The sequence below is a fragment of the Engraulis encrasicolus genome, chromosome 9 (genome assembly GCF_034702125.1).
Source record: "Engraulis encrasicolus isolate BLACKSEA-1 chromosome 9, IST_EnEncr_1.0, whole genome shotgun sequence".
Taxonomy (NCBI): domain Eukaryota; kingdom Metazoa; phylum Chordata; class Actinopteri; order Clupeiformes; family Engraulidae; genus Engraulis; species Engraulis encrasicolus.
In genome coordinates this window covers 43,061,628-43,074,127 of record NC_085865.1, presented here as the reverse complement: position 1 = coordinate 43,074,127, position 12,500 = coordinate 43,061,628, and the positions used below count along the sequence as shown (strand labels likewise).

The 12,500-nt window shown below is 46.1% G+C and overlaps 1 protein-coding gene across 1 annotated transcript in view; it reads left to right on the top strand.

Annotated features, from left to right (window-relative positions):
• Positions 1-12,500, top strand: part of ofcc1 (orofacial cleft 1 candidate 1) — a 143,697-nt gene that overhangs the window by 40,471 nt on the left and 90,726 nt on the right. The window contains 2 exon segments of the mRNA XM_063206310.1: positions 2,164-2,424; positions 11,717-11,980. Of these exon segments, the coding sequence (XP_063062380.1) occupies positions 2,164-2,424; positions 11,717-11,980 (525 nt within the window).

The window sequence follows — 12,500 nt, the reverse complement described above, 5'->3', positions numbered from 1 at the left end:
ATAGTGAACGCTTTACTTACTGTAGCTCTTCATTACATATCCAGAAACCTTGGCCCACCTTGACCCCCCCATGCCCCGAAGCTGACCATTACTGTACCCAGGGAAGCCGACAGGGGTCAGATGTCCCGGGCCCAGGGGAATGGGGGGCCCATAATTGGGTCCTCATTGCATTGAATGTATATTGGGTCGGGGGCCTTATCAGATGACTTTGTCCTGGGCCCAGTCAAACCTGTCAGCGGCCCTGACTGTTCCCGTTTACCCGACTACAAACCCCCTTCTATTTCCTGTGTGACAGGAAGTGGACCCTAACCTTACAGCGCGTCTGTGAAATTGCTGCCGACAGTCGACAGCTCATGGATTAGAAACACAGAGTATCAGAGTTAATTGAAAGTGGCTCTTCCCTTCACCCCTTCTCTCACCCCGGCTTTGCTGTGTTTTTGGCTGCGTGGTCTTTTGTCCGGGGGAGTGCCCCCTACTCTACGGTGTCCTTTGGCTCCGACAGCAGTAATGTGTTGGCACGCTGCACACTTCCTAAAATGTTTACAGACCATTTGGCGGAATATAAATGTGTACGTAAAACCACATGTTGCGGCGCATTAGATTCATATTGTGTTTCTGACACGCTGAGCGAAAGATCACGGCTGGTTCTGGGGAAAATGAAAGGCCTTGTTTTTTTCTTGGTCGATCCCCGCAGTCTTTATGTATGAAGGAGAGCAATAATGAGTATCAGTTCTTCTTCCGACAAAAACAGATTCCATCCCTCCATCCCCGTAATCGTAAACACGCCACGCTGCCCAGTATGGGTGCTCGGAAACAACAGGAGTTGGAGTGTGTGCTCACGCCAAGGCCTACTACGCTTATCCTAATTGCAGCCATCTTCCTTCTCACAGTAGCATTCACTCCTCTTTATCACTCTCTCTTTCTCTCTCTCTCTCTCCCTCTCTCTCTCGCCCTCCTTTTTATCTCTTTCGCCCCCCTTCCTTTCTTTCTGTCTTTCTTTCTTTCTTTCTTTCTTTCTTTCTTTCTTTCTTTCTTTCTTTCTTTCTTTCTTTCTTTCTTTCTACCTGTGCCTCCCTGTTCCCAATCGAGGCTCTCACTCACTCATCACACGTTACTGTGTAGGCCTACAGTATGGGCCAGATTGTTGTTTTACCAGCTGTAGCCTACGTTCGATGGCCTGATTTGAATTTTCCTCATGCTCCTTCTCACCCCCCCAAACCTCCCCCCCCCCACACACACACACAAACACACACACACACACACACCACACCGGATCCATGTGTGACATTAAACTGCTGAATTACTCACTGAATGACTGCTGGCAAGGTAACCTAATGATTAGCACACTTTTACGGGATGCATTGTGAAGGTAGGTAGGTATATTCTGGGGGTGTGCTCGTTGGCACAGCGTAGGGCTCTGCCTTTTACCTTGCCTAACCTTTAGCAATGGGCCCATTGGGTGTTGGTGTTCTGGCACAAAGTAGGCTTTGCTCATGAGAGAGCTAGGCTATTTTCGTTCACGGTTTGTCTAACCTGAATTACTAAAACACAGGAATTCTGAATGGAGGTGGAGTGAACTACTTTGCAGCTGCATGATGCAACTTTGTGTTTATTTATTTATTTATTTTTTAAAGCCTTATCACTGTTGACCTATTATGTCATAGAGAATTGAGTGGGAGAAAGAACTCAAAAAAGGATTACGCATTTGACACAGAATTGTATATTTTACCATATTCTCGGTATCTACCTAGGTAATGATTTAAATGGTTTGGCCAGAATCTGGTCCAGTTGTTCTTTCCTATGAATTAATTTTATTACTATGACCCCAGTGCCCCGTTGCGTAATTGTGTAACATGAACAGCCATTTCAGAGGGGAATTCTGGGTTAGGCTGTGCACTTACCGGTACATCTCTTTAACATTCTGTCTTTTCCTCACCTATTTCTTTTGCACCCCCTGTCTGTTTCTATCTTTCTATCTCTCTTTTTCAATCCCTTCCCTCTACCTCTGTTTTCTGTATGTCTTCTGTGTGTGTGTGTGTGTGTGTGTGTGTGTGTGTGTGTGTGTGTGTGTGTGTGTGTGTGTGTGTGTGTGTGTGTGTGTGTGTGTGTGTGTGTGTGTGTGTGTGTGTATGTCTTTCTCTCTCTCTCTCTCCTCCATCTCAGGTAGAGTGGGCCCACTCCCCGCAGCCCATCGAGGTGCGTCTGCATTGCCTGCGTGCGGTGCGGGACAAGCTGCCCAGGGGCCGCTACGCGGTGAGCATGGCCCTCCACAGCCGGCTGGGTGGTCCTGCCTTGCGCTGGTCCCGCCTGGGGGAGGAGGGCCACTGGCCCGGCGCCGGCACCGGCACCGGCACCACCGAGGCCGTGGAGCACCAGGGCCGCTTCTTCGACACAGAGCTGAACATTAACCAGAGCTTGTACACCGTGAGTACTGCACAGCACCACACAGTACAGCCTAGAAGAGCACAGAAAGAGCAGGAGGAGGATCATCAGTGTGTGTGTGTGTGTGTGTGTGTGTGTGTGTGTGTGTGTGTGTGTGTGTGTGTGTGTGTGTGTCTGTGTGTCTGTGTGTCTGTGTGCATGAGTGCGTGCTGTATGTGTCGTGCGTGCGTGTGTGCGTGCGTACGTGTGTCTGTGTCTGTGTCTGTTTGTGTGAGTGTGTCTGTATGGTCCTGTGTGTCTGCGTGGTCCTGTGTGTCTGTGTGCGTTTGTCTGTGTTACTCCCCCTGCCTGCCTCTTCACGCTCCACTGATTAGAACTTTAATATAACAGGGTTAGAGCGGTAAAAAGCCTGGAGATAGAAGACACAGAAACGCATTACAAAAAGGGGAAAAAAACTCTCGCATTCGCAGAGAGCGCTGCCACACGTAGCCATGGGTTACACCAGCACAGCAGTCAGTGGCAGGGCAGAGGTCAAGTGACGTCACGTGATGTTGTACCTGAGACCTGGACACTGTGGTTGACAGTGGTGACATTTGAAAGTTAAGGTGCGCACATCCACTTAAATAAAAACTAATCTAGGTGCTAGGCAATGCCAGTAGATTGTGTGAGAGAGTAGTCTACTACACACACTGGGTTCAAGCTCCAAAAAATACTTTATTATAGCAAATGGTAACATTGCTATTTGTTTTGTATTCGTTTTTGTAGCTTGTGCCCAGTGTGCAGACAACTCTCTCACACTGACATGTCAGTAGTCTAGCAAAATCTGTGCACTAAAATTATAATGGCTTTGTCGCTGTGACCACACTTAAAAAAAAAAATAGGCCTATTTTTTGGGCGTTTGCCTTTCTTTTGACAGGTAAGTGAAGAGTGGGACAAGTATGAAGTGGGGAGGAGAGAGATTGTGTGGTGTTGGTATATGACCCTGGCTGACCTTGAACCTGGTATTTGGTACGGGTATCTTGGCTAGGGTTGCCACATCTGGGTTGTAACGAGACGGGACACATTGACGCACGAGCGCCAAACATTAATGACATGTTTGTTTCAAGGGGGAAATATGAGGAAGTGCCTTATAAAAGAACTTGGGACAGTTATTTAAATTTCCTGGACAGACCGTAACAAACCAGGACAATCCTGGAAAAACCTGGACGTGTGGCAACACTAATCTTAGCACAGTGCAACACTGCAGCCCCACCACACAGTAAATGCTTCAGTGTTCAATCAACACTTATACAGTAGAAACTAACTCAGAGATTAGACTTTCTAAGGGTTAGAATTAAGATGGTAAAATTTCCTGACTGTGCAGCAGAGGTGCCCTGTATAATTGCCACTCCAGCAAACGAGTAGGCTGTGGCTGTCACATTAGGAGCAGCTCTGTACAATACGGTTGTCAACTAGCTAACCTGCATGTGTTCCTCAGATGAGATTACTGTAATGTTGCATTAGGATTTGGCCAAGGCTACCTTCAGCCTGACGCCGTCCTGAGCTGGCTCAGCTACACCAGGATGTGGGAGGTCGAACGCTAGTTATGTATGCCGTGTGCCAGTTTGGGTTTAGGATAATAAATCAGGCCCTCGGTGCCTGCAGGGCAGGGTGCTAACCTGCCACTTAGCTAATACTGCTGGAGTTAGCGTCATGCTAGCTCTACTGCACAGAGTGTCTGTGCAATATTAGCCTTGCTCTCCGCATTGCTGTTTAATTTATTTTATATGGAGCAATATATGTTTTCTTTTTTTTTTTAGAGATTTGTAGGAGAACAGGAGAACATGTAATGGTATCTGTACACGCTGAACAGACAATTACAAAACATCCTGCGCCCTGACCAGACTAGACCTAGGCCCAGGTAAATCTAGTTTGTATATCACCTGATGTTTCACCTGAAAAAAGTGCAACGCTGCTTTATAGACAAACTGAAAAGGTCGAAACTGAAAAGGATGAATGTCTCACCAACCAAACCATCACCTTTTTTGTTAGCCTTCAATTTGTTTTTCCTGATGAGTAGTGTTGCACTATAGAGTGAAGTGAATGAGACAAACTCAACCCAACCCAAGACGGACTGACCAACAGAACAGCACGGCAGCATTGGGGTGCGTGAGGAGATGGGGAAATAATAATAATGAAAAAAGCACATCTTTCATCTGAAAGCAATTGCAACACCCTGAGCCCCCTACATTAATATAGGCCTACTTTAACATTCTGTGGGGGATGGGGTGGTGGTGATAGGCCAGGGATGTGACAGCAGTGTGGTTATTGTTTTGAAGTGAAATTCAATATGGCGATTGTTAAGTGCTATCTTTCAAAACAAACAGTCGACGAGCTGTCAGATACAGTGACAATGCACAGCTTGGCCAAAAACAGTAACACCAGGATATACTGTCGGACGGCCCAAAGCCCTTCTTTTCTACTTTACAATACTTTATGCACTGGCTTCGAGGTAATATATAGATTTGAGAGAGGTTATGAAAAGTTATATTAAACAGTAACTGTGTCTATGAGGTTGTGGAAGATGCAGTATTAAAATGGGACGGTGAACCTGCCCTGCTTTTTGACTTGAGGGAACTCCACTATGAATAAAACAGGGACTTTTCAAACATGGCATTTAATTCACGCATGTAAATCATAGCTGGGCGGATCTATTATTTATTTATATACCGGCATAATGTTTTATTGGAATGAAAATGAAGTGCTAACGCTGTGAAAAATTTAGTGTCTCCTTCTGAGGGCTGGGCAGGGCACCTTATGGATTCATTTCATTGGGGATGGGGAGGGGGGTGTCAATTCCAGAAACCACCAGTGTTATTTGACATTTGATAAATTTCCTCAGACTGAATAAATATTGGATGGAGTTAATTTGTTGTTTGTCCTCATGAAATGGGGGCTTCTGTCAAATATGGGCGTATAATATGCTACATTTAACATGACAAAAAACATTAGATTTTTGCTAATTTTTGAGAAATTCTTGAAGGACTTGAGCCTAAATTATGGACTAGGGTAAAAGAAAAGAAAAAAAAACCTTTCTACACATACTACATTATCAGTTCATCAAGAAAAAAAGTGTGTCCCTGGCTACCATATAAAGGGGCCTAAAATACAAGTATATAAAAGCACATGCAACCACTCTATGATACATTCTGCCGTTTGTGAAAAGGCCCTTACAAAGAGAGATTTAGATTTGAGGATATTTTTTTTTGTGAAGATCTACCCACTTTTCTTTTCATACCCGCTTCCCGTGTCTGTCCAAAGACGGTCTTTCGAATGGAGAGGGGATTGAGAAGAAGAAGGCCGCGCTGCCTAACTGTCCAAACAGCAGCACAGCAGTCAAATCGCTCGTGGGTGTATTCATCAAGACCCACTTCGCTGATAATGTTGTCTGGCACTCTTCCGTGCCACAAAGGATGGAGTGGGATGGGGAGGGGAAAAAAAAGAAGAAGAAAAGGAAGAAACCTGAATGCGGACCCCTCGCCTTTTTATTTCCCTCTGCATGTGTGTATCTTTCTCCACTTCCATCCCTGCGTGTGTCTTTCTCTTACTCCCTCTCTCTCTCTCTCTCTCTCTCTCTCTCTCTCTCTCTCTCTCTCTCTCTCTCTCTCTCTCTCTCTCTCTCTCTCTCTCTCTCTCTCACTCAACCACTCCACTCTCGCTCTTTCGTGCCTAAGAACGTGGGATCTGATTCTGAGGTAAAAGGTTTAGCGCGCCGCTTAGAATGCCTGGTGTCAGTCTTCCATCGCTTAGACAAACCCACCCTCTCGTATTTTTAGCCACGTTACACCGGCACCACTGCCGCTGTTGTCTAGAAAAGTGAAGACGTGGAGCTGGGTCTTTTGTGTGACAGTGGAGGCTCTTACTCTCTGATTTGGCTCTGCTCTCCTCTCCACTCCTCTCCACTGTGCTCCACTCTTTTCTTGTCTTCTTCTTCTTCTGCACTCTTCTCGTTGCCCACGTGTGCTGTGTGAGCCTTGGTCTTCGTGCTCATTCTCCAGTGTGCAGGAAGCAGGGAATTAGTAGGAGGAATGGAGAGCTTGTGTCTTGTCCTCCTCCTCCCCTCCCCTCCTCTCCTCATATCCTCTCCTTTCCTCTCCTCTCCTCTCCTCTCCTCTCCTCTCATCTCCACTCCTTTTTCTCCACATCCCTCGTCTTCTCCCCTCTCCTCTGCTCCACTCTCCTCTTTGTGTATGGAGAGAGGAGTGGTGCACTTAAAACTGGCCTCATCTCTTAGATTTGTGAGGGATCAGCAACTGAGGCACTGTTGCTGGTGTTGCAGTTGTTTAAAGGAAGTGTTTACCTGAGGTGGCATAGAGATGCATCCAGCTCTCCTGATTATTAAAAAATGGACTACAGAAGATAAGAGAAATACTGTATTTGGCATCTCTTCCAGTAGTGATTCTTTTTCCTTTTTTCTCTTTTCCCTCTTTCTTTTTTTCTCCTTTTCCCACGTCCTTGGCTTTCCTGGTCCTTGTTCTAAGCCATCTGTAGTTTCTTCATCCTCTTAACCAAAGGCCTTTAATTGAATTTCTCTACGATGGAATGAGACCAGATAAAATAAATCTTGAGGAAGTTAAGTCTCCTTATCCCCACGTCTGGGGATGTGGGCTTTCTTCCCTTTCTTTTCTTCTTTCTTTCTTTCTTTCTTTCTTTCTTTCTTTCTTTCTTTCTTTCTTTCTGTCTTTCTTTCTTTCTTTCTTTCTTTCTTTCTTTCTTTCTTTCCACCCCTTTCTTCTGGTCCACTCTCATTGCTTTGGAGTGTTTGTGTCAGAGGGGAAAAAAGGAAAAGGAAAAAAAAGAATGGCAGGTCTGTTTTGAATGAAATGTGATAGTGTAATGGTTTAATGGTGAGGTCCAGTCGTCGAGGGCAACCCAACGCTAGCGCATGTGGCTCTTGTTGATGCTCCACCTGAGCACTTCCTTTCCTCCACATGCGCCGCGGCGTAACCACCACCACACAAGCACTGCGAGACTCCACAAGCGCTCGTCTTATTTACAATGAAGGTACCGTACAGCAGCCAGTGCATGTGCCTCTTGCCTGCATTTTTCCACCTTCTTTCCCTCTCAGTAAATTAATAATAGGAAATATTTTTCAATATCCATAATATGCGATATTATGCCATAAATTCTGTCTTGAGTCAGAGTCAGTCTGGGCGGTGTCATTTTTCAGGTGCGGAACGGGAGCCCGCCCGGCAGATTAGCATGGATACACATGATTTATGTGATAAAACAAGTCTTCACCATTTTCCATTACGACTAATAGAAGGATGAAATATTCCCCCTGGTGATTGATGAAGTGCGGGGCGCTTCCCTGTCAGTTCATTTTTTAAGCCCGAACGTTCGCGCCTCTCTCTCGCTGTCTGGCTGCGGCCCCTTCCAAGTAAATAAGAATCTGTGTTTGTTAACCACCGGAACTGTTATGTTTGAGACTCTCTCTGTCTTGTACATCTGTGTGTGTGTGCTAGTGTGGGAGAGTGTGTGTGTGTGTGTGTGTGTGTGTGTGTGTGTGTGTGTGTGTGTGTGTGTGTGTGTGTGTGTGTGTGTGTGTGTGTGCGTGTGCGTGCGTGCGTGCGTGCGTGCGTGCGTGCGTGTGTGTGTGTGGTTTGTGTGTGAGCATCATGTGTGCGGTGTGTCTCATACAGACGAACAGCACTCACATGCACCACTGCCGCCTGTTGGGGGGGGGGTATTTGAATTTTAATAAATTCACTGTTGTTTTGAATCACATTTATGCAGCGTATGCTATATGTCCTTAGTCAATCTCTCTGCATGCCCTCACCAGTGTATGCTGGAACACACAAACAGCAGTTTGCAAGAAACAGCCCGACCCCTCAGAGCGCTGCATAAGTCATGCGTGCCCATCATACAGCGCACATTGTTTTAGTGCTGAATGAATGTATTCGTCTGTCTGTACTGTACCAACCAACTGTCTTTTTTTCCCCTCCCTGCGAGGGACAGCTGTGGAAGAGAAGATGCATTTAGAAGTCCCATAGAGTGCAGCAGCATCCATTTAAATGAAAGCACACCAAATTGGACCTGTCGTCTTAACCCTGGACGGCACAAAACAACAAGTTGTACCCAAATGTTCCCATCTTGTCCCTGTCCTCTCCGTCCCATCTGAAAAATGTCTTGCCTGCCTGCCTGCCTGCCTGCCTGCCTGGGGTGCATTTCTCGAAACCAAAGTTGCTTACTACATTAGCTACTTTGTTGTTTTCAATGCATTTTCCCATTGGCAACTACTGAAGTTGCTAACAGGCTAACAACTTCCCTTTTAAGAAATGCACCCCTGTACTGCAGGCCTACTTTTATGTTTCTTGTCCTTGATTGTCTTTTTGTAGTTATTTCTTTCCTGTGGGATTCCCTATACAACCTTTTGAAGTTGCTTTGACGTTTCAGCACCAAAACAAAACAAGGGAATCTGACTGACAATGAATGAAACAACAATGCGGATGAATAATATGCATATGTCTTGCATGCACATTTTTGGGGACAGAATGAATGAAGTTTACTTTTGTTTGATGAAAATGGGAATGTGTGCAAAGACGGATAAAAGGAACAATGGCTCCAAAAGAAGTTGCATACTACATCATACTGTATCTCTGATCATTAAAGGTGCACTCACTGTGTAAGATTTTTAGTTGTTTATTTCCAGAATTCATGCTACCCATTCACTAATGTTACCTTTTTCATGAATACTTACCACCAGCATCAAATTCTAAGTATTCATTATGACTGGGAAAATTGCACTTTTCATACATGAAAAGGGGGATCTTCTCCATGGTCTTGAATTTCCAGAAATATACATTAGGCCATGCTAGAAAATATTAGATTATTACTTAGTAAACTTTCATGAAAAGGTCAAATTCGGCACTAGGCAACCCAGTGTCAATCAGCATCATAGCTGCAGTACCTTTATTGACAATTTCCTGCACAGTGCACCTTCAACTATGCCACATTTAACAGAACTTAAGCCTGAGAGATGTGATCACTCTTTTCCCTTTTCTGATTGTCTGATTGATATTGGCACTTATAGTACTGCATACACTGTATAAGGCTGGGTACCAGATTTTGAGTGGTCCCCCAAAAAAGTTGGAATGAGGGTTAACCGATTTAGTAGGATTTAGTTTGTCTTTGAGCAAAGAGGAAAGTGTGTGTGTGTGTGTGTGTGTGTGTGTGTGTGTGTGTGTGTGTGTGTGTGTGTGTGTGTGTGTGTGTGTGTGTGTGTGTGTGTGTGCGTGCGTGCGTGCGTGCGTGCGTGCGTGCGTGCGTGTGTGTACTCTAGTTGTGAGTTCATCTACTATGTCCCGTAGAGACAATTTGTGTTCCCTCCATCTGTTTTAGATGTCTGCTTGTAGGTCACATCTCCATGTCCGTTTGTCCTCCGTCTGTCTATCCCTGCCTGTCTCCATGTCTCTTCGTCCTCTGTCTGTCTGCCTACATTACACTACTATGTCTCTTTTTCCTATTACCTGTCCTTGCTTCAACACCACACTATATCTACAGTGTATGTCTTTTTTCTATTACCCATCCCTGCCTAAAGACGTTACAACCCTTTGTCTCACCTAGACATGCATTTCCCTCTTTATATTAAATAGGTTTCTTTTCCTCTTGATAAGTGCTTTCACATCATACCTGTGTGGCTACTCCTACCCCTACAGAACACATCTTTGCCTATCCTCTGTGGCTTATCCTGTGCCTGTCCTAATGTAGACACCACTACCCCTTTTTTCCATCATGTTTGTCTCCCTGGATATTATACATATCTATGTTTCTGTGTGTTTCCTGGTAAATTCCTGGATTGGTCATAATGATCTACTTGCAGTATATTTCTTTATTTAGGATTGAGCCGCCTTCACCACAATTGAATAGAAATTACTTTGGTTATTATTACCTTGAATGTTAAATGTATAAAAACTGTCACAGAAGTATGATTGACAGGGAATCCCATTGCTTCGGGTTTGGTGTTATCAAATTGTAGAAATTCTCCTTCAAACCACCTGATCATTCCTGCCTGTTGACATGCCTATGATCCTCCTCTCCTCTCCTCACTTCCCATCTTTGTGTCCCAGGTGCTGCCTACCTTGCATGATACAGCTAATCATATGCTTTATTTACTTATTTACCCCTTGAACTGAGGTACCTTACAAACATTGTGTTGAACAACCAGAATTATAGATACAAATCTGTCTGTCAGCATGTCTGTCGGTCTGTCCATCCCTGCCTACTGACATCCATGTGCCCCTCTTCTCACAGTCCCGCAGGTATTGCCTAGCCCTGTGTGGCTGCCTGCCTGTCTGTCTGTCTGTCTGTCTGCCTGTCTGTCTGTCTGTCTGTCTGTCTGTCTGTCTGTCTGTCTGTCTGTCTGTCTGTCTGTCTGTCTGTCTGTCCATCCCTGCCTAATGACATCTATGTATACCTTCTCTATCCCCCAGGCACTGCTGGCCCGTGCAAGGTCCTTCCCTGTTCTGTGCAATTCTGCTTGTCTGTCTGTGTATCTCTCTGTCTGTGGCTATCTTCCTGCCTGTCTGTCTGTCTGCCTGTCCATCTATCTATCCCTGCCTGGTGACATCCTTGTATCTCCTCTCCTCTCCTCTTCTTTCTTCCTTGCCATCTCCTCCCCTCTCCACGTCCCAGGTGCTTCCGGCATCGTGTGAGGTCCTGCCCTTGTCTGTCTGTCTACCCGCCTGCCTGTCTGTCTCTCAGTCCACCTGTCTATCCCTGCTTAGTATAACATCCTTGTGTCCCCTCTCCACCTCCCAGGTGTTGCCGGCCCCATGCTCAGTGCTGCTCTGCTCTATGCTGTTCTTCTGTCTGTCTGCCTGCCTGCTTGCCTGCCTGTGTATTTTCCTGTCTGTCTGTCTGTCTGTCTGTCTGTCTGTCTGTCTGTCTGTCTGTATGTCCATCCCTGTCTAGTGACATCCATGTATCCCTCTCCTCTCCTTTCCTCTCCTCTCCTCTCCTCTCCTCCTCCTCCTCCTCCTCCATATCCTCCTCCTCATCCTCTTCCTCCTCTCCTCTCGTCCTCCTACTCCTCTTTTAACTCCTCCTCCTCCTCCTCCTCCTCCCCTCTCCTCTCCTCCACTCTCCTCTCCTCTGCTCTATTCTCTTCTCCTTTCCCCTCCCCTCCTCTCTTCTCCTCTCCTCCCTTCTCCTCTCCTCTCCTCTCCTCTCCTCTCCTCTCCTCTCCTCTCCTCTCCTCTCCTCTCCTCTCCTCTCCTCTCCTCTCCTCCTCTCCTCTCCTCCTCCTCTTCTCCTCTCCTCTCCTCCTCCTCCTCTCCTCTCCTCCTCATCCCAGGTGCTTCCAGCCCCATGTGATGTCCTGCCCTGCTCTGTGCTGCTCTTCTGCCTGCTGTCCCTGCCGGGCGAGTGCAGCCACGTGAGCGCCGTGGTGAGCTGGGCCACCTTCCCCATCTGCGACGCCTCGCTCCGCATCGCGCAGGGCAAGTTCAAGACGCCGCTGCTCCGCGGGAGGCCCGAGCCCGCCGTCGACCAGTTCCGCAAGATCGAGGGCCTGCTGTCCGGCGACCTGGACAACTGGCTATGCAACCTGTACTTCCAGGTGGGCTTACAGGAAGAGCTTGGGATGGGAAGGGAGCTTTCTAGTTCCATATAAATGATTTATTTTAATTGCATATTTTAAGTATGATATTGTTTGATTACTGCACTTCCAGGTGGGTTTACAGTAGGAGCTGGGCATGGCAAGGGAGTTGAGCATATTGACAAAAAAAATTTTGCAGCACAAATGAGTGCTATCATGGCTTGAAATAAACATATACACAAACACATTAACTTAATTTAAGACAAACATACACTTCTTTGTAAACCTTTTCCATATTGTGTGGTATCAGCACAATGTTCGTAACAGGGGTTTGCTGTTTCTACCCTTTGGATGTTAAGCTTATTTCTGAATGTTTGCATAATATTGCAGGTCTAAATGATTTGACCCGCACCTGATTTTACTGATGAAGGGCTTTGAGATTCAACCCATTGCTTCATTCATCCGCTCTACTCTATGAGCCAGAGGGTCTAGAAAACCCTCTGTACTTGCAGTAGTGCAGCAACTTGGGAAGTAAATAACA